This window comes from Haliaeetus albicilla, chromosome 13, assembly GCF_947461875.1.
Source record: "Haliaeetus albicilla chromosome 13, bHalAlb1.1, whole genome shotgun sequence".
Classification (NCBI taxonomy): domain Eukaryota; kingdom Metazoa; phylum Chordata; class Aves; order Accipitriformes; family Accipitridae; genus Haliaeetus; species Haliaeetus albicilla.
This window is the reverse complement of record NC_091495.1, coordinates 31,689,519-31,715,459: the sequence shown is the minus strand read 5'-3', so window position 1 is coordinate 31,715,459 and position 25,941 is coordinate 31,689,519. Positions and strand designations below refer to the sequence as shown.

The following is a 25,941-nucleotide window of genomic DNA, read 5'->3' as shown; positions in this document are numbered from 1 at the left end:
TCAAGGAAAAATAAATATTTAAAAATGCATGGACTGGATATTTTTATGGAAAATATAGTAATCTCTGAAGTCTTGATCATATGTCAATGTTTTAGATCACTCGCAACAAAGAAAGTGTCATCAAGACTAAAAATGTTTTTTTCTTATTTGTGGTTGAACGTTCAGATAATACAGGACACAGAAAGCCATGAGTGACTAATTTCTGCCCTCTACAATGCAGCAAGTATAGCCATAAGGGAAACATGTTAGCTCCCACTCCTTTCCCAAAAATGTTCAGTGTTAAAAGCATTTTCTAGAGGACAACTCACTATGCTGAAAATGAAAACTCAGTTAATTGGCAATATCAGTAGGTCAACTCTACAGATCCACTCCACCCTGCATCAGCTATTGCCAGGAAAGCAAAAACCAGAAATGTGTGAGAGGTCAGACATGAGAAATGCAGTATATACTTCAGTTTCTACCAGGGAAAAGAACAGATTAAAGCACTCCATAATTTCTTTAGCAGATAACATACCTTCTCCAGTCTGTGTAGTATAAATTCTTCCCATAGCTTGTAACACTAAAAGGGTACTGAATTCCTTCAACAATCTTTCGTCGACTAAGCTGATTAGGGTTCATGCATTCCACCCTCTTGGTACCTGGGTGTAGTGAAACAATTAAGCCTTTGAATCAGAGCAAGAGAGCTCTCATGGGGGATGAAGGACAAGCATAAGCATGCAAGCATGAACAGAGTAAAACTTTCTGTAAGTCTTTCAGTATGCTGCTTAGCCAAAGCCCTCCCCATGCCATATCTCCGCATGTGCCAAAGATTGGATGGAAAAGTACTTTGGTGCTTATGCTAATCAGCACACCAGCTAACTTATAGGAACACAGATGTCTAGTGCAGCCATAGACACTGCTCACAAGCTGAGATTCCTGCTACAGATACCAGCATCCTCAGGCTGGTGTGGAAGCTGACAGAAGGTCTCCTCCATTCTGGAGGGCTACTTCAACCACTAACCAGTTCCACCTCCTCTGGAAGGCAGTTTTGCAAAGTCATTTTGGTAAGCATGTTCCCAAACTGCTTGCTGGGTTGGGCCATGAAGGCAAGTCTGTGCGAAGAACATCTAACTTGTAGATGCAAATAGGGTGTAAAAAGGTCTAGCTGTAAAGCTACTACACACTTTGGGAACACTGCTAGTGAATGTAAACACCTGTAGGTTTCTCTTAAGTAGTGGGTTTCAAAATGAGGGAAAAAGGAAAAGAGACAAATGCGAGAACAAGAGAGGAAGAGAGAAAAAGAAAAGAAAGAGCACAAGGAGATACATTTGTAGGTTGGAGAAAGTGTCTTACAATGAAAAAGAGAGATCAATCTTTTTATTTTATCAAAAACTCGAAAGGTCACTTGAAGTGTAAAAGCACTTCCACAGGAGATCATCTCTGGCAGAGTCTACAGGGAGAAAGACAGCAAGATGGAAAAAAAAAAAATATTCAAATGAGAATTAAAAGCACACTTTTTTTTACTGGTAAGACAATGGCACAAAACTAACAATGGGTCAGTGGCAGAACCTTCATCTCTTGACCTTTAATTCTAGTGTGAATTGCTTTTTCAAGACTTGCTTCAGTCAAATATGAGCCAGACTTTGCCTAAAGTTACATGTCTTAGAACAATAGCACCAGATTAGATGAATCAGGTTTTTTTCCTGGTCTTAAACTCACAACTTCTTCTACAAAGGCCTAAGCACTACCTAAAGAGATAGCCACATAAAAGACACAGAGATATAAACTTGCTGCATTCCTAGAAAGCTTTGTGATCAGAATTGAAATCTTTCAGCTTGCACAGTCTCATGTGAATGCTACAGTGGTAGTCACAATGAATAAATGGAGAGATTATTAAAGCCAAAAAGAAAGGCATGAAGTCTAAGATGCAGCCCGAAGAGCTATAAACATTAATTGGCTGTGCATAATTTCAGGATTGGACATACTTATTCTACTACTGTGCTGGTTTTGACTGAGATAAGAGTTAATTTTCTTCATAATAGCTAGTATGGGGCTATATTTGCAGTATAAATCCAAAACAGTGTTGATAACACAGGGATGTTTTCATCACTGCTGAGCATAGAGTCGAGGCCTTTTCTGCTTCTCACCCCACCCCACCCCACCAGTGAGTAGGCTGGGGGTGCACAAGAATTTAGGACAGTACACAGCCAGGACAGCTGATCCCAACTGACCAAAGGGATATTCCATACTATATGATGTCATGCTCAGCATATAGAGGTGGGGGAAGAAGAAGGAAGGGAGGGATGCTCAGCTTTATGGTGTTTTGTCTTCCCAAATTACCATTAGGTGTGATGGAACCCTGTTTTCCTGGTGATCGCTGAACACCTGCCGGCCGATAGGAAGTGGTGAATGAATTCCTTGTTTTGCTCTGCTTGCGTGCACGGCTTTTGCTTTACCTATTAAACTATCTTTATCTCAACACACAACTTTCCTCACTTTTACTCTTCCGATTCTGTCCCCCATCCTGGCGGGAAGGAGTGAGTGAGCAGCTGTGCGGGGCTTAGTTGCCGGCTGGATTTAAACCACAACAACTACTATTATGAAGAAAAATTTTAGCATCGCTTTACCTGCATCTACCCAGCACAGCATTGAGGAATAAGGATCAAATGTCAGTCCATTTGGTAACCCAAGATCATCTTTAACAAGAATTCTTCTGTTTGTGCCATCCATGTATGAGGTTTCAATTTTAGGATCTTCTCTGTTCCAGTCAGTCCAGTACAAGTTTCTTAAGGGGAAGAAAAAGGCAAGAATTAAGACAGTAACTGATTTCAAAAGATTGTTTTAAATAAGGAAAATGCTAAGGACACAAAAGGAACATGCACACACCCTAAATCATTTAAATAAATAAGAAGGACCACATTGCACTTTGAAATAGAAGTAACAAAAGTCTAGTAAAGATGTAGCAAATGTTACCCTTCCATTAAAAACAAAAAACCAAGCACACAGATGAGAAGAAATACTTTCTCTACGCTGCTTAGGTTATGTGCAAGATGCCAGGCAAAAGACCTCTATTTTAACAGTTCTAAGGACTATTCAAAATGTATGTCTACAGTTCTCCTCCTCACCACCCATCATGTCTGCTCAATCTAAACAGCAGGAGCATTTGGCATACATTTGTGGGATTCATTCAAAACTACATTTTTCTTTTTGGTCACCAAGTAAGCAACATACAGTGGAATCAGAGTAGTTCATGGTCAGGGGAGAACCCTAGAGAGGGCCATTAATTCACTGATGCTTTATTATTAATGGCCATTTGTTAGTGGTGTTTTTTTTCCTTGGATGCACTTTCTGTGGCTGAGAATTTACATAGCCCCTCAATGCAAGCACCTTTGTTGTTTACTCCTTAACACACACACACAGTCTACTAGGAGACAAAAGTCCGTGCTGCTTGACCTGAACCCAGAGCCCTACTCCGTCAGTGGGGTTCTGCATGAACAGAGGTCTCTCTTCAGTCTGATTACACTGTTGCCTTTCCCCTTCTCTCACACCACGAAGTGCATTCGTTTTTTCCTTATTATGCTGTCACTTGATATACATCCGCAGATGTTTTCACCCCACTATTATGTGAAAATTTATTTTATGTTAAAGGAATTAGAGAAATCAATACCATTACTTTTTCATTTAATTCTGTATCACTCAAATTTTCATGAATCACATGCATTCTTTTCCCACTACAAACTTTGCTTGCAAACATCTGGAATGAGGATGCATCTTCCAAAAAACTCTCCCTGAGCAATATAGTACTTTTGTTCATAAATGAATTCTCACCTACTATATCAATTAAGCAATCATTTAGTAGAGCTTTCCAGCAATTCAAGACTGAAAAGAAAGCCTCTTTGCTTCTGTGCTTCTGAGTATTTTGACTGAAATGCCTCTTCTCAGCAGTGGCCATGCTATATAGAAAGTTGCACTAGGACAATAGCAGGCAAGTTCAGACAGTAATGAACAGACATGCAGCACTACCATGGACTCTGTAGTAGTTTTAATTTTCCCTGTATTTCTTCCAATATTCAGAGACAAAAAATGTCAACAGATCAAAGACTACATAAAAGTATTTAGATACTTTCATTTTTGCAGGCTGGAACCATAACTTGAAAACATTTAACACTTTCCTACTGACACTCTGCTAGGCTATTTCTGTGACTGCAGCTTATAGGCTTAATTTTCAAAGTATGTGCTTATCAGCATCTTCAAATAGAAGCCTAATAGGACCTTCTCAGGCAACTGAATGACAGAAGTGAAAATGATGACACAAGAGACACCATGGGAGTTTTCAAAGAAGGAACACTGTACAGGAAAAAGGGCTGTCATGATGGAAATGAAAATACAAGATTGCTTAATCTAGTATTTTAGACCAGTAAGCTTGCAAAAAAAAATTTTTTTAGGTAAGAGCAACACTTGTCATTATGCAAACAATGTACTGAAAGCAAGGTTCAAATAAGCATTTGACAAACCTCTCAATAAAATATCACATTATTACCTAGCAGGCATTTTAGAAGTTTTATTTTCAGTCTACCACTCAGACACAGGACACAAGTAGATTGTTCCGTTTCTGTTTGTTAGTTGTTTTAGGAAAAGATAGTCCTATTATTGTCTACAGACAGCCTAAAAACATGGGCTCAGAGTATATGCTCATGATAAAGAAATCAATAAATAGATAAATAAATAAATAAATTCAAGCTTTGCACATATCTCTTGACAACATATCCATACCCTCTCATAGGATCCACAACAATTGCTCTGGGGTTCACCAGGCCAGTGTCAAAAAGGATGCGACGCTGGCGCCCATCCAGCCTAGCCACTTCTATCCTATCCAGTTGAGAGTCAGTCCAGAAGATGTTGCGACCTAGATGATCTACAGCTATCCCTTCAGGGCTTCCCAAGTCTGCAGAAGAACAGAGAAAAACATGCCTAGGCATTATATTTATTCCTAATACACAGTGTCAGCCTCATAAGCATAACTCCTAATTGAGATAAGTTTTCTTCAGTTTTCTGGCTGTGGTCCAACAAAAGCTACTTCATAGCAGTTGGAAGAGGAATATGCATTTTACCTTATGAAGTTTAAATACACAGAACTTTCATAAATACATAGAATGACAAATTCTATGGGGAACCAACTCATCATGCATGTAAGCTTTCCTTTGGGGGTAGACACAGAAAAAGAGTTGATAGAGAAATAAACAGTAGAGATTATCAGAATCTTATTCTACCCTCCTTAGCAGGCCAAGATCTACAATGGATTTTATAATCCTTAATATTTCCCCTTCTTTAGTACTGGCATACACGGCACCCCTCCTGAAAACTGGATTTATGCTAAGTTTAGCCAATGCAATACTTAAAGATAATCAAGTTCCAACGCACTAGAGATAATGATATTAGCTAACTGATGGAATTTAGATCCAGTTCTTTGTTTTTGCAGTGCAATCCTTTTTGGAACATGTTTTAGTACTGTATGTGCACAGTTTTTCTTGGACAGTTAGTTGTTCCAAAAGCAACAGGAAATAGCAGATAATGATCTTTCTGCTTTAGCATTAGTAATTTCTAACTCAGATGAAGGAAGTAGAATAAATATATAGCACTCCAAGGTTTAATTCAGCCACTAGGAAAAACTGCTCTATAATTTTCAAGGTTCATACATCCATTGAAAAAGAGCAGGAAGGCTGTGTGATGTAATGAAGCCAAAGCCAGGTACAAATCAATTTTAGTCCAATTTCAGTTCCAAAAGAAAAAGAAAGAATTGTACACAGTCACTCCCCAAAAAAGGTGAAGTGACCCTTCATACCAGCCAGCTGTTAAAAAAAAACAAAAAACCCCCACCTTTCAAGTGCAGATCCACACATCATGTAAATATCCAAGAATGACAGAATGTGGCCCAATAGCCTTCTATTAATTCTCAAGTTTATTTACTGACAGCCATTAAATAAACAGTATGTGACACAAACAACCTTTCTGGAGAAAAGGCATTTAGTCTGGGTACAGCTGTCTAAAATTTGCTACTGTGACTTTGCTATGAATAATAGTTGGCACAATAGCCTAAACTGCCTCTGTTGTCTCACACAGGTGGATTACACTTACCACACTTAACCTGTACACATGACATTTTGGATGTATATTCATTGCTGAAGAGGCAGAAAAGAACAAATAAGATGTATCTCACTGCTTCTGAGTCATGGCTCATACACAGGGAGGACCCAAGAAAGTAAATGTAAATCATCTCTTTACTCCTCCCAAGGGCACTTGGGCATACTTTAACTTAGTTACACTGACTTCACATTACTACCTGTATTTCTCCAAGTGCCTCTGTAGAGCTACACCTGTCATCTGCAAGAAGCCACCTCACATATACTTCAGACCCTCAAATGTTCCCACTTCTTTTCTTGCTAATGGTAGAGGCTGCTGAGAGCAGCCTTGTTTTGAGGTAATGGTGGCGACAATCCCCAGTCTCTGGTATCAGAGGATCACTGACTAAATGGTGGTGGAGGAGCTCCCAGCCTCTTTTAGGAAACAGAAGAAGGTAGCAGGCAAACGATGTGCTGCCACCGATTCCCAGGAGCCCCTGTTCCCTGACTAGGGTCCTTGCTTTAGTTTCCTTGCTTCAGCTATATGCCAGGAGATTTAAAGAAGTCTAAAGTAAATATCTTTCCTGTCTGGTTGACAATGAGCCAGAAAAAACTATCCCCCGTGGAGGAATGAGGGAATATATAGGCTTCATGTATCACCAGTCTTTCTGGAGGCACAAATGTGTTCCTGCTGTATTGTCATCAGGCCTGCTACAGTCACAGGCTCTGTCCCTGGGGACAGGCTTGTACAGGACATGTACGGCTGATATGACTTAAGCACCTCCAACAAAGAGGAAAGCTCTCCTTCCCGGTCTGCCTCCACAGCTGCAGAGCTCAGTAAGCCTCCACAGGCTATACAGCTGCAGGGATAGATGAGAACTGGATGGGGCTCCACAATAAAACATGTTTCTGCAAAGCAATGCAACTTGGATCACAAGAGCTTTAACAAACAAAAAAGTAGTGCATTCCACAAAAATACATGCGAACTGAAGAAAGCAGCTGCAGCTCACAGGAGGAAAAAGGCAAAGATCAAAACAAAACAAAGAATTCTTATGAGTCTTCTGAGAGGGAGGCATTTTCCTATTTCCTGAAATTTTAAAGTTTCAGTTTTGGCCAGCATAGAAGACATCCATTCAAATACTGAATATTCAACCTTATTTTGTTCTGACTCCTTATTGAAGAGCCCGTTAACATACAGAAAGTAAAGTGCAACATCGCTCAACATCTCTTCAGGAATGGCATTCACTTCCTATGTGAACAACAAAAATCATGAGATGTCCTTACACATACAATGTTTTTTGTAGCAGATAAAAACCATGAGGTTTCCATGTGGCACTGAAGCATCTTGAATTACCTAAAATAATCAAATTTAGTTGACAGCCTTCACAAATATTTTAAAAATATTTTATACGCTGCAAGATTTTTAATGCGTGCACACACACTCTCATTAGACAAATTTATATCCATATAAAATTTTTAGCAACACTAATTTTCCTCACTTTTTAAAGTGCAGAATCTGATAAAATACTTTATTAGTGGAATTTGGAAATTGTTTCCCCACAGAATTTGTAGTTGTAGAGGCACATGCTTGCACTACAGGTTAGAGTCCCTTTCAGATTAAATATGTTGGGATTAAAAAGAAGTCTTACAAACATCTCAGCCATCAAGTTGTACAGAAATGTGAAGCTCCATAATTGCTGGAATGGTTAGGGATGGCCTTAAGCTCTCCCTTTTCCCCTCCCAGGACAATGGTAGGATCCAAGCTGCCCCCATCTCTCTGCTGCTCCTAAGAGCCTGAATGGAGTCCCAGCAAACTGGCTATTCTGAAGCACAAACTCCAGGTAGAGATAATCAACACATCCAAAGAAAACTAAAGCAAATTTATTGCAGAGTTTTAAAACTGGTTGATCATTTTGCTAAAATAGTTTTCTAAATTTTTGTGAGAATAGCTGCAAAGGATCTGAAGCAAGGGTGAACTCCTGAGTATTTTGACTTCACAGGAGTTCTAGGATCCTGAGGACGCTAGGATTCAGAAAGTCCCTCCACCTATTTTTCTTGCTGGTTTTTTAATGCCCTTCCCCATTCACTTTTTTCTCCAAACCTGTCCTTCCCTTTAACCCTTTCCATTTAAAAAAAGGTTTTCATATTTAAGATGCACGGGCTTACACTTACCGTTCTAATGAAAGTGAAATTGGACTGCAGTGAGCAGCAGAGTGTTGTGAGAAAAAATGTAAGAACAGGACACAAACTGTAACAAGGAACAAGGGACCTTTTCAGGAAAGATGCTGGACCACCTTTTTTGATCAGTAGGGTTGACAAGACATGACTAAAAAAGAGGTGGACTACACAAAGGCTGCCAGGCTGGGCACAACATAGCACAGCCAGTCCTCAACATAGGAAAGTGAGGTCTTGAGTGTGCTTTAAAAATCCAGGATGTCATGACCTGGGGGATTTGCCCTGAGAGTACTAGCTGTGCTGCCCTACTATAGTGGCAGCCCTAAGGATGCCACCACAGGTGAAGAGCAGTAAAGGCCTCAAGCCTACCTCAAGATTCCTCCCCAGAAGTGACAAAGCATCCAAAGGAGGGGTTTCTTTTCTTTGTTAAACACAGCAAGAATATAAGCACAGCCTAGGACTGTAATTGGGTGCAGAAACCCTCTAAACATTCCTGTAAGGAACTGAGACACTGTCCAAAGACCAAGCTATGAGGCTCTGAACCCTGCACCCATCAGTGCCTTGAGATATGCTTTAAAATCACCACAGCAGCTTGATTCATCTTTCAAATCCCTCAAACTTCAATTAAAACATCCCCAGTGATGTTCACAAGACACTCAACAGTTAGACAGATATGGTATCCTGCAACTGCAAATAAGGACAGAAATATCTCAGTGACATGCTGCTCCCACTTCTGGCCTTAAAATGTAGTTTATTTAAAGAGAACCAACTTCTCGCCTATCTTAGCAGTGGAAAGGCAGTGAAGGGCTATCGCATAGGGAACAGATCTTTTTTCATTTTATGTTATCCAGATTTGTTGGTTATTGTTTATCCAAATAACATCAACTTGTAATGCTACAGCTCAGGCCACACCTAGGAAGTACATATTACTAAATTCAAGTCTCCAATGCCATTCCTAGAGAGTAGCAAGAGGAAGAATTTTGTGCTGTTACCTGTTTTGATGATAGTTGTTGGCTCCCCACCATGCAGGCTAGCCCTGCTGATTGAAGGGCCACTGATGTCTGTCCAATAAACCATCTTGTCCGTGCAATCGTAAGCAACTCCAATAACAACTTTGTCCTGTTGGTCAACAAGTAAGTTACATCAGCTTATGCTAAACAACAATTATTTGCCAGCAGCACTAGCTTATGGATCTAAGTCTTAAGCCTGAAAAAACAAAATTCTTGAGGAAAGCTGGGATATGGGGAGGACAGGCAGAAAAAAACAATTGAGCGACAGTCATTGTAGAATAGCTTAGAAAAATACTTTCAATTTTAAGTCCCTTTTAACTAGCAGACACCGTTTACAATGATCTTATTTCAAGGAAGCATTGTAGACATTAGTACTGGACAGTTGGTGTCACTTCTACAACTTCACCTGCATATCCATTTAAAGAAAGTTCATATTGTTATTTTACTGTGTTATTCCTCATGTGCTTTTTTCTCTCATTCCTTCCTTTCAAGGAGGAATAATGACTTCTATCAAATCTGACTTGTGTTCTGTATATTCATCAACACATGCATTATGGCTGCATTTCAGCAGTGCTACCTACGGAGCATCATTTGACTCAAAAAGTTCTAGCAAAGTAAGTTTTTAAAAATAAAAAATAGCTTAAACAAATACTCCATAAGTCATACTGCTGGAAAGAATATGGTCACGGACAAGGAACATATATATGCAATTTTCCAGGTAGAAGAAGGTAGGACTAGAGTTGAGTTAGGAGTTGAAACTTCTTCCTCCGGGCAAATGAAAGAGACTTTCAGGGTAAAACAGTAATTTCACATGGATTCCCAGGTCTATCACCTTTTCTCCTTTGTATCTTGCAACTTCTTAGAAAGATGGCCCAAAACCATGCATTAAAACAGATGCACTTATCTGCATACATTAATGCTGATGTTACATGAATGTAGGTTACAGAACAATCTGAACACCTCTACACTGCTAAACACTGTCACTTCACAAATACACAACACTGTGACAACACAGAGACAACACTGTTAGCAGAGACTGAAAGTTTCATTTTAATTAAAAGTTTTAATGAAGAGTTGCATCTTATCTTTTGGAAGCTCTTCCCTGAAGATACTTCTAATTAATTTCTTTAAGCTAGCTCAAGTAAATAATGCAACTAGCTGACAAGGCCATTCTGCACACAGTATTTTACTTTATATTTACATTATTGCAGCAGCACTTTAGACATGAGACAAAAGCTTGGCTGCACATGGAGGAGGAGGAGGAAGGGGGAGGAAGGAGGAAGGGGGAGGAAAAAAAATTAATCTATATATATCTGTAGCCAAGAAGTGCAGAGAATTGACTGAAAAACAGGAGGAGATTAAGACTTAGGCAAACACTTTGAGGGAGTAAGAGAGAAAAAAAGGGCCTCTCCACATACTGCTCTTGTAGGTCTCCTAGACTTTTATATCAGAGTCAGAAAGCCAATGGAAGTGTGAGTATAGGAGTGTCTATATGATGAGCTGTTGGAGGCATGTGAGCTCACAAATACTAAGGTTTTGTCTTATGAGGTATTCTTTAAAGGCAAATAATTTTTTCTACAGGTTAGTTTTAGGCTTTTTGACTAGTCAGGTCAGGAATTTTCAGTGACAAAGTGATGGGGTACTGAAATCCTAATCAAGAGTAGAAATTGTGTTTGGAACTTAAATTATCAAATCACATAGACAAACACTCTCACTTTCATCTTTGTCACAAGTCTTCTAAAACACATGGACTTAGTACAGTAGGTTACTTACTGGAATATGCAAGAGTGCTTTTGCACTATTTTTCTTCATATTGTTTCCCTCTAGTGGAACATGTTCAATTTTACCACTTTGGGCAAAGAGCAAGTGTGTTCCTGGTGGCAGAGGTACAGTATCTGGTCGAACAGAGGGCCCAATAACAACAGGAGGAGCAGCTGTGCTCAGACCTTGTTAATAGAGAAGGAAAGAGATGGGGGAAAAATTAGCTTATGTACAGCATAACAAGGCTCCTTGTTATTTGCAGAGACACTATTACAGTCAGACTTCTTAGAAGTAAACAGCCCTATAAGCAGACACTAATAACTATAATCAGATGCAGAAAGCTTCTGAATTTTTCCCCTTGGCTGTCAAAGAAGGAGCAATTGACATAATAGGTCTTTTAATGTTCAGCTCTGTAATTGCTCTTTCCTTCAAATGTTTAGAGAAGCCTATCTTATTTTGCAGCTGAGGAAGATGTACGAAGGAACATCCTTCACTTCCTGACGCAAGTCAGTTACCACACATTCAGATTTGCCACAGTTACCAGAGGGCAGAAACTATAGAGGCCCCTCACAGTTTCAAGGAAGGGAAGAAGTTAGAAAACCATCTTCTTATTCAGAGGCTCACCACAGTTGTCCAGACACGCTGGCTGGAGGAAAAGTGTATGCTGGAGTTACCAAAGGGCTGCAGCACAAGGCATATTGTCACTGGGACAGCAAAGACCTGCATTGTTCCAAGTCAGTGCTGTATCTCAGGGGCACGACTAAGCCCCACATTTGGGAGACAGTGCACTTGGGTGGAGAGACACCCACAAGAAGCAAATGCTTCAGCCACTTACATGGTGGTCGAACTCCTGGGCCACTTTTGGTGCCATCAATCTCATTTCCATCCCTATCCACGCACCAACAATATCCACTGCTAGAATGGCACTGAGTGGGTAGGTAATTCCCATGCTCATCACACTGGGGAATGAAGTGACCAACTCTTATCTCCCTCGGGAAGAAAGTGCCTCCACTTCCAAGAGCTACTTCTCGTTCACGCTGGCATTTGGTCTTTTCCACTTCTGTGAAAAAAAATACAGACCAGTGAATATTTCTGTTTAAACGAATAACTGTGTTCCATTAACAGTTAACATATGCTGATCACTTATAACGCAAGTTGTCTTACTGCTGGAGGAACATGGCACTGTCACAAACCTTGAAGGCATATGCCTTCAGTGCACCTTCAGGAATAGTCTGCCTTATGTAAATGTGACACATTTGCCTTAAACTTACGTCATTTTATCTTTTGCTGTCTAGTTTAAAACAGAACAAACAGGCCCCCTGCAGCTTCCTACATTGAAAGGTCATAAAAAGAAGCTGGAAAAGACTGTCTTTCTCCATGAGGCACATTAGCAAGAACATTCTGTCCAACTTGTGAATCCCATGTCTACTTATTTGGCAATTATCCATGGGCCTTAAAATGTGACTAATTAGCCAGGCCATACAGCGGATAAAGGTTTTCTGTAATGCTCAAAGTCAAGCTTCTCTTCAGAGCCACAACAGAAAACCACAACATGAGGCAGATGCCGAGTTCCCTACAGCAGTGAAACAACTCATTGCTTTGATGTATATTAGGTTTTTAGCATTTGGTTATCAAGTTTGAACACTCATTTGATACTTTCGGACCTAAGAAAGGAACTGCAGGGACAGATTGTCCAGTCCCTGGTAAAGTGCGTAAGTAAGGCTACACAGAAAACAGGACTATTACTACGGACACAGAGAAACATATGATGCACAATGGCTACACCACACACATATGTATTACTGTAGACATTACAGAGGAAAGACTAACTTCCTAGATTATCAGGAGATTCAGGGATTTGGTTCTTCTGGTTTCAATTTTACAGAACAGTCTGGACTAAAATATACATCTTATGGTATTACCTGTCATGCAATAAGGAACGTCATCTGGATCAATATATCCTTCTAGATGCCAAACAACATAATGAAATTAAAGAATACCATTAAGATAACCTTTTTCTTCTCTAGACAAAGAAATCTGGCTTAGTTTTACCTTACACTTGAGACCCCTTAAGGGTTCTGTGCATTGTGAGAGGAAGAGCTCTAATCTTTTTCCTGTCAATGATTTCTACAGACAGTTAGAAATACTTACCACAAACTGCCAGAACAGGCTCAAACATTATACTTACATTTACTCCTTCCTTGCTTTTACATTGCCTGGTGGACAGCATTAGCTATGTGTGGCTCACACTAGACCCTGCCCAGCTGAACAAAAAGCTAATCCCATGTGCCCAAAGCCTAGTGTGATGTAAATCACACAAAGACAAGAAAAAAGGGTAGTTTTTTATTATTATTTAAACTAGTTATGCAAGCAAAAGCTTTGGACAAGTTTCATGCACCTGGACACAATTAGAGAAATATAAATGTCCGGAGAACAGCTTACTCTAAACAACTGAAATATTTGGCATCAGCTTTAATGTGGGTGGTAGAGAGCCTTGAATCAACCTACAAAACCAGACCCTGAAGGAAAGCCTCCATTATCTATTTCAAATTTTGTTTGCATGTATTCAATGCACTATGCAGTTAAAAGAAAAGTTGATTCCAGCAACTGGATAGTTTTGCCACACTTTTTTTTTTTTTTAAGCTCTAATTATATGCACCACTCACGTGAGAAAGCAGTGGAAATACACAGTATTGGTAAACTGACCCACCCTGCTTTCGTTCTTTGCAGAACAAAATCTTCATTGCATTCATGTCATCTTTGAAAGACACTATTAGCTCCCCCTCAGTGGGATATAAAAACAAATGTAGAAGCTGGTCGCTTTTCCTTCCCATGTGAAACTCCCAGAATTAGAGAATATCCAAAAGCTTACAATTTTTTAAATCAATAGACTAGATCAATTTTATGAAAATGAGCTAGCAAATATGAATTATACAAAGGATTGTGTATACACTCCCAGATAGGACCCAGCTGTTATACATAAAATATTTTAGTAATTTTGCTAACGTGAAATACCAATGTCTGTTCTAATTTCAAGACAATGTTCACATTTATATCTGCAGATTTTACACAGGAATACTGATGGAATTTTTGAAGAGGACTTACATTGCAATGATCAAGACCTATCTCACAAATGGCTTGCTTATGCAATTAGCCCCACTTAAGTCAAGAGACTAGTCAAGTTAATTTTCAAAATTAGTACTTAGTTTCTAGAAGTCAGAGAATATGATTTGTTCTTTCTAAAAAATCCCATCAACACTAATTTTTCAGTTGCATAAAAAGACATCAAATACCCTATTCCCACTCACTTTTAGAAGTAACCATTTATTTTACTGCTTCCATGCTCCTGAAAGTCTCTTATATTTGTGATAAACTTTTTTAACAGTATCAAGTGTGATAAGTAATCTATGTTAAAGAAACATTCTGAAAAGAAATAAAACCAGTGTTACCATGTTCATCTGTGCTGACAGAATCATTTTAACCTGTCTTTCAACATTAAACTCATTTCAACTCACTAACATGAATTTAGCCAATATTAAAATTCATAAACCAAAATTAGCCCCTAAAGTAGTTGTGAAAGTCCAAACCAGGCACTTCGAATCCATAGTGTATTTTTTCTCTCCTTATCTCTGAATCATGAGCAGGATTACTATGCTTACAGTTTAGAGACACCTAAAGAAAAGTGAGCTGAATCCCAGTCCAGTGTTGTAGCCCATGCAGAAAGGAAGGCACAATAATCTTAGATATAGATGACAGCTGTTTGGGATAAATAGTCTGCTTTTCAGAGGTTCTTACCATTCTTGAAATCCATATTTGAAAGCTAAGCCAAATGATCATGTCAGTGAGAAAAATGGTATACACTAGGGTTAGTTCATACTGCCAGGGATGAAACAAACAGTAAGAGCAAGACCTGGGTAATCTTCAGTGATGCAGGAAAGTTGGGGTGGCAACAGGCTTTTATTAACAGCAGGACTAAGTTTCAATGTTTTTTTCAGTACCTATGTTTAAACATTACTGATTAGCAATTGTTATAAAATTGAGTAAAAATTCATTCTCACTGCTTTTTGATGCAGTCGATGCTTGGTTTATGAAGGTAATACACTGACCTAATAGCTTTGTCTTTCCCTATGGCACTCTACTTATGCCCACAGGACACTATCATTTTCGAAACAAAACACCATACTGTGGGCTACCTTAATTTGATAAATGATTAAACACTGAAAAATCACCTGAGTCCATAGACAAATGTCATGAAGTAGTGGTATTTCTAATAAGTTCCTGTATTACCTTAGTCCTGGTTTTAAATTTCCTTATTAAGAAATTTAATTCCTTTATTAGGATTCCAGAGGGAAATACACAACCATAGGTTGCATCACTTGTGAAAGAGAAATAGGCCACAAAACAAGAGAAGGACAGGACTTCATCACTAGGCAAACTGAGCTCATTAAAGTCAAGAAGTGATTCGCACAGTCAAATGGGAAGTTACACTTCTTGGAATACACAGTGTAGACAAGCCTCTAAAGATAGACTCATCTTGGAAACCACAACCAAAAAAAGCTATCAGCAGATCACAGCTATCAGCAGATAACTGTGAGCAGATAAGCTGCCAGCACACAGCTCAGTGCTGTAGGGATTGTAAGGAATTCAGCATATACACGGGGAACACTGCACAGGTATAGAGAATTGATGTGGGACTGGGGAGATGATTCAAGGCATAATGGGTCCAGCTCTGGTAACCACAGTTCAAAAGGACAGTGAATAATTGAACCAGTGTACAGAAGAGAGCTCCTAAGAGAGAAGCTGTAGTGCTGAACAGAGATCAAAGGCCTGATGAAGATGTTCCATGGACCACCGTACACACAAGTCAGACTAGACACATAGAAAGAACAGTGCATCCTGAACTTAAGCTAAATGTATACCCTTCCTCAGAAAAATAAATTTGTATTTAATGTTTTAAACATATTTTTTTCAGTTATTTCATAAACTACCAGTAGCAATCTGGAATTTAAGTCACTGAAATATATCATGGAACTTGAAAAAATGAAATGGAAATAGCATGGATATGGAAAGTAGGCCAGATGAAAAACATACATGTACTTATTTCCACATAAGTGAAGAAACAAACAGAATGGGGACCCCCCCCAAAGCCATATACAAACATTCAAAGTCTTTTTTTGGTCATAAAAGAAAGCTCTTGCAGCAGCACTGCAGAAAATGATTTATGGACTTTTCCAAAAAAAGATGGAGGCTGAGAAAATAGGATGAGAGACAGAAGTATGGGACTTCTTCCCTTCCATTTTGCATGGGGGATTACAGTCTGATACACTAAACCCAATTCAATTAGTTCTGCAACAGCATTCAAAAATTTTTAAAGATCTGATATAACTACTCAGGTTTTCATTCACAAGCTAAAGACAGAAGTGATTTAAAACTGTGTCCAGAATCAGTACGTAATCAAAGAGTACTTTTCAATTTCCTATGTGGATCACTTTATTCCCCACATATCACACGGAGTTATACTGACATTTTTAATTGCTGTTCTCAGACATTGCCAAAAAAAGAAGAGGAAAAAAACCAAAACAAAGTAACACACTTCCCTTTGTCCCTTCGTTTTCCTTTGTAATCCTTCACTTACAGTGTTGCCCTGGTAAGAGCATTTCTCATGTGAAACGGATTGTATACAGAGGACCAGCGAATGGCTCTTAAGGGTCAGACCGCTAGTTCCAAGAATCTACATTTGTTTCTGTTTAGTAAACAGTGTCTGGGGTCTGCAGGGGTTGAAACACTCAGACATCTGTTTTTTGAAATGGAAAAATGAAGCGTGAGGAAATAATGAAGTACAGACTTTCTTAATAGCTGTGAGCAGTGGGACATTCCAGCATCATTAACTCTTTCATTAACCTGCTGGTTCAGTCCTACAGACACTCCCTTGTGTATGACTCAAATCTATTTTACTCGTTAGTCCACTTGTTTCAAGAGCTGCTGTTCAGCAGTGGTAAGATTCAACAGTAGGTTTCATATAGTAATAAAGACACCAAACAAGCAAGCAATTGTACACGGGGTTCGGAAAAGGGTACAGCAAAAAGAACTGAGCATTCGGATAAATGAAACTTTTCATGCTATTAACAACCAGAAAAGACTTCAGTGACTTGACTGAGGCTAATTAGATCAAAACCTTAGTGGGTAAAAAGGGGAAGAAAGGGTCTCTCGTTACTGCTGAATACAATACAGCCTCATCTGAAATCTCCATTCTGAAGCAACTTACTTTACAAATTGGGTGCTAAAGTAAACTAAGCTGCAGAAAGTATATTTTGTTTCTATCTCCTGCCAATGATTAACTGTTGGATATATCCATTTTAAAAGTACTAAAGCTTTAGCAACAGATGACAGGCAGCTATTGTTCTATTAACTCTCTAAGAAGGGAGGAGTAGCTAAGTTTGTTGTAAATGCTGCCATTGCTGCAGACTAGCAGAGCAATACAGATACTCTGTACTTCAGTCAGGGGTCAGCAAAAGTGAGACTTCTTATCTACACAGATTTTTTCTGCTCCGAGCATTTAATGAACAGAGCCAGCTGATACAAGCGTTTCTAAAGCACATCTTCTTCTGTTAGTACAAAACAGTAAAATAAAAATCATAAAGGCATATATGAAGACTAACAAAACCTGGTAGATTCTCATCTACTAAAACAGCAGATACAACAAAACTCTCCAAAATATTTTGTTACTACCATTAAAGCTGTGACATGAAAAAATCCATATTCAAGATACAATTGTGTTGAGTATGGACAGTCAAGAGGTATACAGGATAAGCAGCAAAAAAATAACATAAAGCTACTACAAAATAGTATACTCTGCTAAGCAGTTCAGTAAACACACTAACCACTGCATGTGAAAAGGTGTTGCTCTTAACAAAAAACCCCAAACACTTAAGTATGCTATCACATATACTCAGAAGAAATTAATTGTGTCCTGGTAATAAAGTTAATTGGTTGAATTCCAGTAACAGTCTACTAAACCATCTGTTTCAGCTACAAAGGGGATGTGCCAGACATGAAAGGAATATTTCTGCCTCTACAATTCTGCCTGAAAAACTGGAGGCTTTAAGGTTCAATTTTGCTTCAAGTTATTCACATCAAGTTTCTCCTCTAGGAGGAATAATCCTGGTTTTATCAGCAGGTTGGTTGGCTAAATATTTTGACACAGGCCAGAAACACTAGGTAGTTCTTCATTCATATGGCATTAAAGTGAAAATTCACATGGGCATTCATACATGAAAAGTAAGTTAAAAATAATATTGAAAGACTGACAAAGTAGCAAAAGCTTCAGAATTAACCATGGCAAAACCTCCTACAATTTACCTAAGATAGAAAAGTCTACAAGCACTGGGTAATTTGACATGCATTGTTGAGCACATGATGAAGAGTCGTGTAAATATGATTTAAAACCAGAAACAACCTTGGGTTTATGCCATTCCTATAAATACACCTTTGCCTTTTTTGTTTTAAAACACGAGTATCCAATTGTGCAAAAAAAGTCAGAAATTCAGAATTAGGTAATATAGTCGCAAAAGAAAAATATGAGGTTTCAGCAATGCATCATGTAGTAATATTGTGCCATGCAGACAAGAACTTTTAAGCCAGCACACTCACTATTAAAAAACCCCTCAATTTTGAATCATCAAATACTTTGGACTTCATTAAGACCACAGTGCAGAAGCTGAATTATGAACAGCCTTCTGCCTCAGTCATAGTGTTTCTTGCTTTCTTTCCCTTCGGCCCTATGCCTTTCTTACTCTTGGCTGCACAGTTTGAGTTTCAGTCTGTTGAGAGGTGCAGGGTCTTTTGCCCAACAGCAAGAATCTTAGAAGCAGGAGAACTGGGTTTGAATATAGTCAGAAATCAGGCTTTATTTCCTAGATGAAAACATTCACTGTTCTGCAAAACCTGGATGCTGTCCCATAGGTTTGCTGTGCTTTTGAATTAAAGTAACCATAACAACGCTACTTTGCACTTCAGTGTTCCTTACTTAATTTTTTTTTTAAGGATGCCTTCAAGATCAGGAGTTTTATACTTTAAGACCCAAAGTACAATGCAAGAACAGAAGTGTGGCAGGGTAAAGAACTTCCTGCTAAATAAGAGAACAAGCTGGGTAAATACAGAAACAACTAAGTGCTAATTAGAAACTGGAGTTAGTATTTCTGGACTCTTGCTGGCTATACATGGTGTGTAGGCATCTAGATCCCACTGCAGACAACAGTGCAGGTACTTTGGTCTCATCCTTCACTTTTCTCCTGTAGTTGCTGCATTTCATTTACATTGCCAACAGTTCCAGATATTTTATGATAAGTGACTACTGTGTATGCAAATCAAATCAATCTGTGGTCAAACCTTTACATAAGGTGACTCCAAAAGATAGTATCAGCTTGGGGCTGAGAACTGCTGAGGATAGAACAAACAAAACATAAAAGTGGACACTGAACAGGGTATCGTGGAAAAGTGATAATAGTCAAGATACAGATTTTGACACAAACTTGGTGACATTCAAAACTTGAAAGACCTGAGAAAGAATAAAGATCCAAGAAAGAATAAAGACCCTAATAAAACAATACACAATTTGTTCCAGAGAGGTACCAAATTAACATATATCCTCCAATTCCTAAACTATATTTCTGGTCCAGCTTTCAAGGACTATAAAATTTTACCTCCTAACACACACCGGAAACCATCCCCACGATAACCTGCCTTACACTGGCAGCTGAAGGATCCAGGAGTGTTGTAGCAGAAAGCATCCGGATGACAGCGGCCCTGCTGACACTCATCTACATCTGTAAAAGAAAAGATCGATCTCAGGTAACTGTTCCTCCCGATGGACAAATCAGAGTGATGAATTAAAGTGCAAACCTGCCATATTACTTTCAGGCTCCTATTTTAGGATATCTGATTAGACTTAGAGAGACCTTTGGAAGAACATCTATACAGAAATACAAAGGAGAAAAAAAAAAAAAAGCATGCTTGTATTTTAGGTTCTGCCTCTCAAATCCCTGCACTCTGCTATTCTGATAGGTAACTAGCATTATTAACTCGCAGTGTTTTAGAAATATATGCCCATGTTTCTCAAGAAAAAGACTTAGCACAGCAAGAGAAGTAGGATTTGGCCAGCAATGTTTCCAACATGTCATTAGGTAAAGATGTTCCCCCACTGCACTCCAATTGACATGAGACAGAATATAACTTCATTTACATTGTCTGAGAATCACGCCTCACCACCTTAGTAATATAAATGAATACAGTGCAAACAATTCTAGCAGATGAAGATCTGGTCTGCTAACTGCAACTACTGCCATTTCTGCACTTACCTCATCTTGGACCTTCTGTAGCTCAAATACTGAAGAGTGAATTCAAAAGTGAGGTGAGGAAAGGACAAAAGCTTAATGCAATGCCTGCCTGAGGGACTTAAACTATGAAATTTCCTACTTTAAATCACAAGTAACTACAGGACATTGCAATGACCAGCCAAGTCATGCAATAAAGAGTATAAAAACGCCACAATAAATGGTGCTACCCACCCTCACAGGCACGCCCATCTCCAGAGAAGCCAGGGAGACATGTGCAGATGTAGGCGGACCCTCCGGTGTACACACACTGAGCGCGCTGAGGAATGTCACAACTGTGTGTGCCTGTCTGGCAGTGGTTTACAACATATTCAACAGCTGCAGGTTAGACGTACAAGAGAGATGAAAATTTGAATTTTCCTCCATAAATAATAATAGGAGGAAATAATAGGTTCATAGGGGCTCATAATAGGTTTATAGGGAGAGAAGAACAGCTGTGAAAGCATACAGAAGAGAAACGAAACAAGGAAACCGAGTTTTTTTGTTTGGGGATTGGGATTTTTTTTGCCAAGATCTCCCCTTTCACTGGTGTTAAATCTTCTTAATAATGTTTTACAAGGAACTCACTGTCCTCGGCACCTCACAGATGTTTGTTAATATAGAACAGGGCAGAAAGGCTACCACAGTCACAGATACTAATATCCATGACAGTTTTGTTTATAAAAAGGAGTTCTGAATGAAGAAATGTAAGGCATCTCAGAGAGGTACCTCACATGTTAGCTAAGTGGCCAGTTCACTGCACTGGGAATTATTAGATATCCCACTACACTAACCGAGCACTGACCCAGGGCTGTTGTCACTTGGCAACAGATAGGAGCTGTGACTCACTCAATAGGAGATAAACACATTTGTCAACTATTGGAGACATTTTTGACCAACAGTGGAAGCTGGGACCAGTCCTGCAGCTTTTCTTAACTTTCTCATTGTTGACAGCAGTGACTCTGAAGGCATTGCAGTGACTCTGAAGGCTTTACACACAGATTATTTTAGGTAGTTGCTGGAGCCCTGCCTATGCTTACCTGTTAGGTCAGAGAAGAGGAAAGGAAACCATGGTATTTAAAATAGGAAGAGGCAAAATACTACAAAAATTTTGGGCCTAGAAATACGGGAGTTTGCAGTGTGTACATCTACGAACAGACTTCCAGCTGCTGTAGCAGAGCGTCCACTGAGGCTTTCTTTACATGGTTCTTATGAGGAACTGACAGGGGACCAAGACAAGACTCTACAATGCTCCTTTCATCACACTACACAGATGGAAATTACCACAGTATCAGCATGGAAACAAAAAAAATCTGCCATCAGAGCCAGATCTGAAAACAGCTGTTTTCTTCATTTCTCTGGAGATGACATCATTGTTAGAATCATTTATATGTGTTCTGTTTGATGAAGTCAGTTTTAGATTACAAAATAATCTATTCAGAACTGCATTATAAATGCATAAGATTTGGGGTTGGAGTTCAAAGGGAGTCCCCACATCCTCCTATTCCTCAGCTTACAAATAGGAGAACAGGATTTATTTACAACTCTCTTCTAAAGCTATCCAGTGAGTCACATAGCTGGTATGAAAAAGCTGCAGTTCCAGAAAAGCTGAGTCAATGCTGGTATCCCAGAGCAACCTGCAAAAGCACAAAGAGGGTAGCTGTTGCCCCTTCTGGGGTTCAATTTGTCTGTGGGTTATAAAATCCTCCCCTGTGGAAAGGGGAACAAGATTACCATGACATTCATTTTCAGTCTGTTGGGAAACTAGAGTTCATCTTCCCTCTCTTCAGTCTTACAGATGCAAAGTTTGGTTTTGATTGAAGGAAGGGATCAAACTGAAGTCCTTCAAGCTGGGCAAGGAATTACTTAGCACTTGTTAGAAATGCGACACAACAGCTTCATGGGAAAGTGGTAGAGTGAAGCCAGTGAGGTCATGGCTGGAGGGAAGAACATTCCCTTTCAGGTCCAAGTTACAAAAGGGCAACGGTGGACATAATGGAAAGAACACAAAGCCACTCTTCCACATCTCACCCTATCCCTTCCAGTGTCCTGGTAGAAGTTGCTTTTTCCAACTGTTCTGCAACAAAGGAGAGACTTAACGTGCACTGTTAGCAGACATGAATGGTAATTCTTACTGGAGCAGAGAAATGGGGCTTGTGACGGAAGGTAATACGCAGCATACAAAGTCACACACTGAAGGGAAGTAATGCAACTTTCTGCTATAAGATGAAGGCTCCTCAGCCTTAGCTGAAGAACAGTCTTGGCTGTAATGAGGAAAGACCTGAATGCATTAGCTCAAAGAGTAACTAAGCTTCCACCACAAAGCAGTCATGACAGAAGCAAATATAATCCTCAGCTGTAATCAGTTATTTCCAAAAAAACCAGGAACTGGTCCAACCATACTGGAAGAGAGCGTATAGGTTTTGTCAGTACAGATTACTGTCAGGTTGCAAAGACAAAAACTCTAAATAATAAAAAAAAATAATCTAATCTATATCCTATCTTGACAGTTGCATCTCTAGCAGTAGAGTCATTACCCCTCTTCTATCTGCCGTTTGTAGATTTTTTTATTTAGCTTTTGCAATTTGCAAGATAAATGACACCCAAAAGAATCAGCTTAATGTTCTTCAGAGTAAAGCTCATGGTTTTTCTTTCTTTATGGAAAAATTACTTTCAATACATATCCCACATAATCATCTTGCAACTCTGCCAGCTACCAAATGGAATTTCTACAACTTTAGTGAAAAACAAAACAAACAGGAAAAAATATACCTCGTTAGGACAACCTTAGTCCAGCGAGTATAGATTAACTCAGGCTTCCTCCAGAAAAAAAAGTTTTTAAATTAAATAAAAATAACTAATTCAGTGACAACTACTGAATTTTAAGTTTTAATGGTCCATTAACAAACCAGCTAGATTTCCTCCAAATCTCAAAGATTTTAACAGTGAAATGATCTGTAGTTATAATTCCTTTTCAGCACGATTAACTACCACTTCAGAATACCCTGCAATAGCCAAGACATACTGGTTTAGACCTGTGCACTGCCTTGTCCAAGGGATGAATCTGTAACTAAAATCTAATCTGTTAAATCTAATTCTGGATTGGATATAAGAAAGAAAACCCAAATCCCCCAAAAGCCAAAGCGCAGCACTACAGAAAATGCAGAAAAAGCCCTACCTCATTTTGAAAGTGAGATGCTGTGAAATACTAACACAATAACTGCTCACTTTAATTTTTCTTCTTTTACAGATTTGAATTTTACTTCCATGTGAAACCTACAGCTAAATAATGGTACAGAAAGGACAGAAGCATTCAATAATCATTTCTGTTTTCTATTTGGAAACATTCTGAGTGGGAATTTTTATGAGATGAAAACAAAGTACTTTAGGCACGTTCTTCAGTTACCTAATGGATTGTAATCACTAACTGCAGCATGAACTCCTAAATCCAACTCGTGTTAGAAGTCAGCACAGATCCTTGAAGCTCCGTTTTCTGTCTCTGTGAGATGAATCACAGTCTGAAAGCCGGTGGGCAGTGCTTTTAAGAAATGTGAAACTCACCAACACAAGTCTGCCCATCTGCTGCAAACTGGTATCCTTCAACACACTCACAGCGGTAGGTTCCTGGCTGGTTATTGCAGACTGCATTGCTGCCACATAGAGCTGGTTGCTCTGAACATTCATCAATGTCTAGAATATTATAAGGATTACAGTTATTACAAAGATGCATTTAATACTGATGCCAGAAAAACAGAAACTGTGCAACCATTGAATAAAACCATACCTCTTAAGAGGTGTTAGTAACCTGAAAATAAGTTTTCAGGTAACTGTGTCCTCAGCTAATCTGCACCAAAAAACCCCAGAATAAGTTCTATAATGGAATAATAAGGGGAAGGGACAGAAAATCAATGAGGAAGGAGGAGCCACTGAGAAAGAAAATGCAGCGTACGAGGTGATCAGAAGCAGTGACGACTACTGGGGGAGCATGAACTTTAGCAAAGACTTCTCCTTTCATTATCCATATATATCTCTAATCCACTGCTGCTCAAGTCACAGCACCAGAGGAGTAGAAGGGACAGCGTGATGCTGTTATTTTCATTTGCAAGTTGATTTAAGGGTTGGAGTGGGGGGAAGGGTTGTCCTTTTATTAAAAAAAAAAACTCAGTTAACTAACAGGGATGATGCATGTTTCATTAATACACACTTTCACCTCTTGAAAACAAGCGTTTGTGCTGTGATTTGATTATAAAACAAAACCCAGATACATTAAGAATACAGAGCTGGATGAAGCTGGGAAATAAAAGTCTCCTTGAACAGAAGGGATTTTCAAAGCAGATCCTGAAAGAGATTATTTCAATGGGTTCCACATATCTGTGCTCTGTACACATGTGCATATGCCATTCCTCATCTCCCTCAAGAACTTTTAAGCTAGCTGACTCATTTTAACCAGAATTTGCATTACAGTAAATTTCTCACAGCTAAGTTCCCCCAGGTTTTATGAAAAGAGGAGCTGGGTAGGAAAGACGCTTTGCAAGCTAGCAAAACATATCCAAATTTGACCCTTCAAGACAGTCAAACTTGCTTACTTTGATTATTGAGATACGTCAGCTACCCCAGTATGCCTCTAACCTATCCTTCCCAAAACCAGCCTCTCGGGACAGTTCATTTTACTGGAATGGCTAGTCCTGAGGATCAACACATCCCAAGTAAACCAAATTCTACATTAGCTGTAATTTTGTAATTAAAGTTTTCTGATACCATAACAAACGTTTCCATCTCCACGGAAGCCAACTGAACATTCGCAGAAGAAACGATTTCCAGTTCCTGGACGACATATCGCATTGGTGTCACAGTTATGGGTACCAGTGTAGCAAGGATTCCGGTTAATATCAGCAGAACCATCTGACAAGAGAGACCATATTTAGCCATGATGACCCTATCCAAGTAATAGCACTCAGCTAAGGCCCAGAAGGAGGTTGCTTGTAGAGCACATGAAACAAGGAAAGAGAATACTTTTTGCACCAGGAAAAAGGGGACTTGCAGGTGATATGCAGGACATGAATCTCAGACATGGCAATAGCACCTGTATTGCTTGTTACTTGTGCAAATGACTGCCGAGTTAAAAAATAGACAAGCCACAAAAACTTCTCTAAAGAGCAAGACTGACAAAGATAATGCATCTTCCAGCCACTAACATTAGACCCAAAATGTCATTCTTAACAGCTTGGTTTGTTCATTTTAATTAGTAGAACTTTATCTTTGTAACAAACAACAGTGAGAACAGTCTTTTCTTGTACTCATCTGGTGTGCATTTTCAAAGTGCTCCTCTGCTTTTTTTCTGATTTTAGTGCAAACAGACAAACTTGGACAGATCATCCAAAAAAAATACACTTCATAGGCTGCCTACCTTCCAAAGATAAAATGCTATGTTTCAAGATAAATTATGGAAACTAGCTGTTTCAATAGCAAATCTTATTCCCCTCTTTTGCCCTTTGCTCTGACAATACAAAAAATATTCATTAACAG

The 25,941-nt window shown here is 39.0% G+C and overlaps 1 protein-coding gene across 3 annotated transcripts in view; it reads right to left on the bottom strand.

Moving 5' to 3' along the window:
* The window catches only part of NID1 (nidogen 1), a 46,693-nt gene that overhangs the window by 4,132 nt on the left and 16,620 nt on the right, over positions 1-25,941 (bottom strand). Inside the window, exons 9-18 of one of the 3 annotated variants that reach the window (XM_069800697.1) lie at positions 25,174-25,317; positions 23,977-24,105; positions 20,611-20,754; positions 19,747-19,869; positions 11,880-12,104; positions 11,057-11,229; positions 9,266-9,392; positions 4,753-4,924; positions 2,607-2,764; positions 515-638 (exon numbers count right to left, since the gene is read on the bottom strand). In XM_069800697.1, coding sequence (XP_069656798.1) covers positions 515-638; positions 2,607-2,764; positions 4,753-4,924; positions 9,266-9,392; positions 11,057-11,229; positions 11,880-12,104; positions 19,747-19,869; positions 20,611-20,754; positions 23,977-24,105; positions 25,174-25,317 — 1,519 coding nt within the window. The remainder of the gene's footprint in view (positions 1-514; positions 639-2,606; positions 2,765-4,752; positions 4,925-9,265; positions 9,393-11,056; positions 11,230-11,879; positions 12,105-19,746; positions 19,870-20,610; positions 20,755-23,976; positions 24,106-25,173; positions 25,318-25,941) is intronic. The other 2 variants (XM_069800698.1, XM_069800699.1) reach the window with 2 other exon arrangements.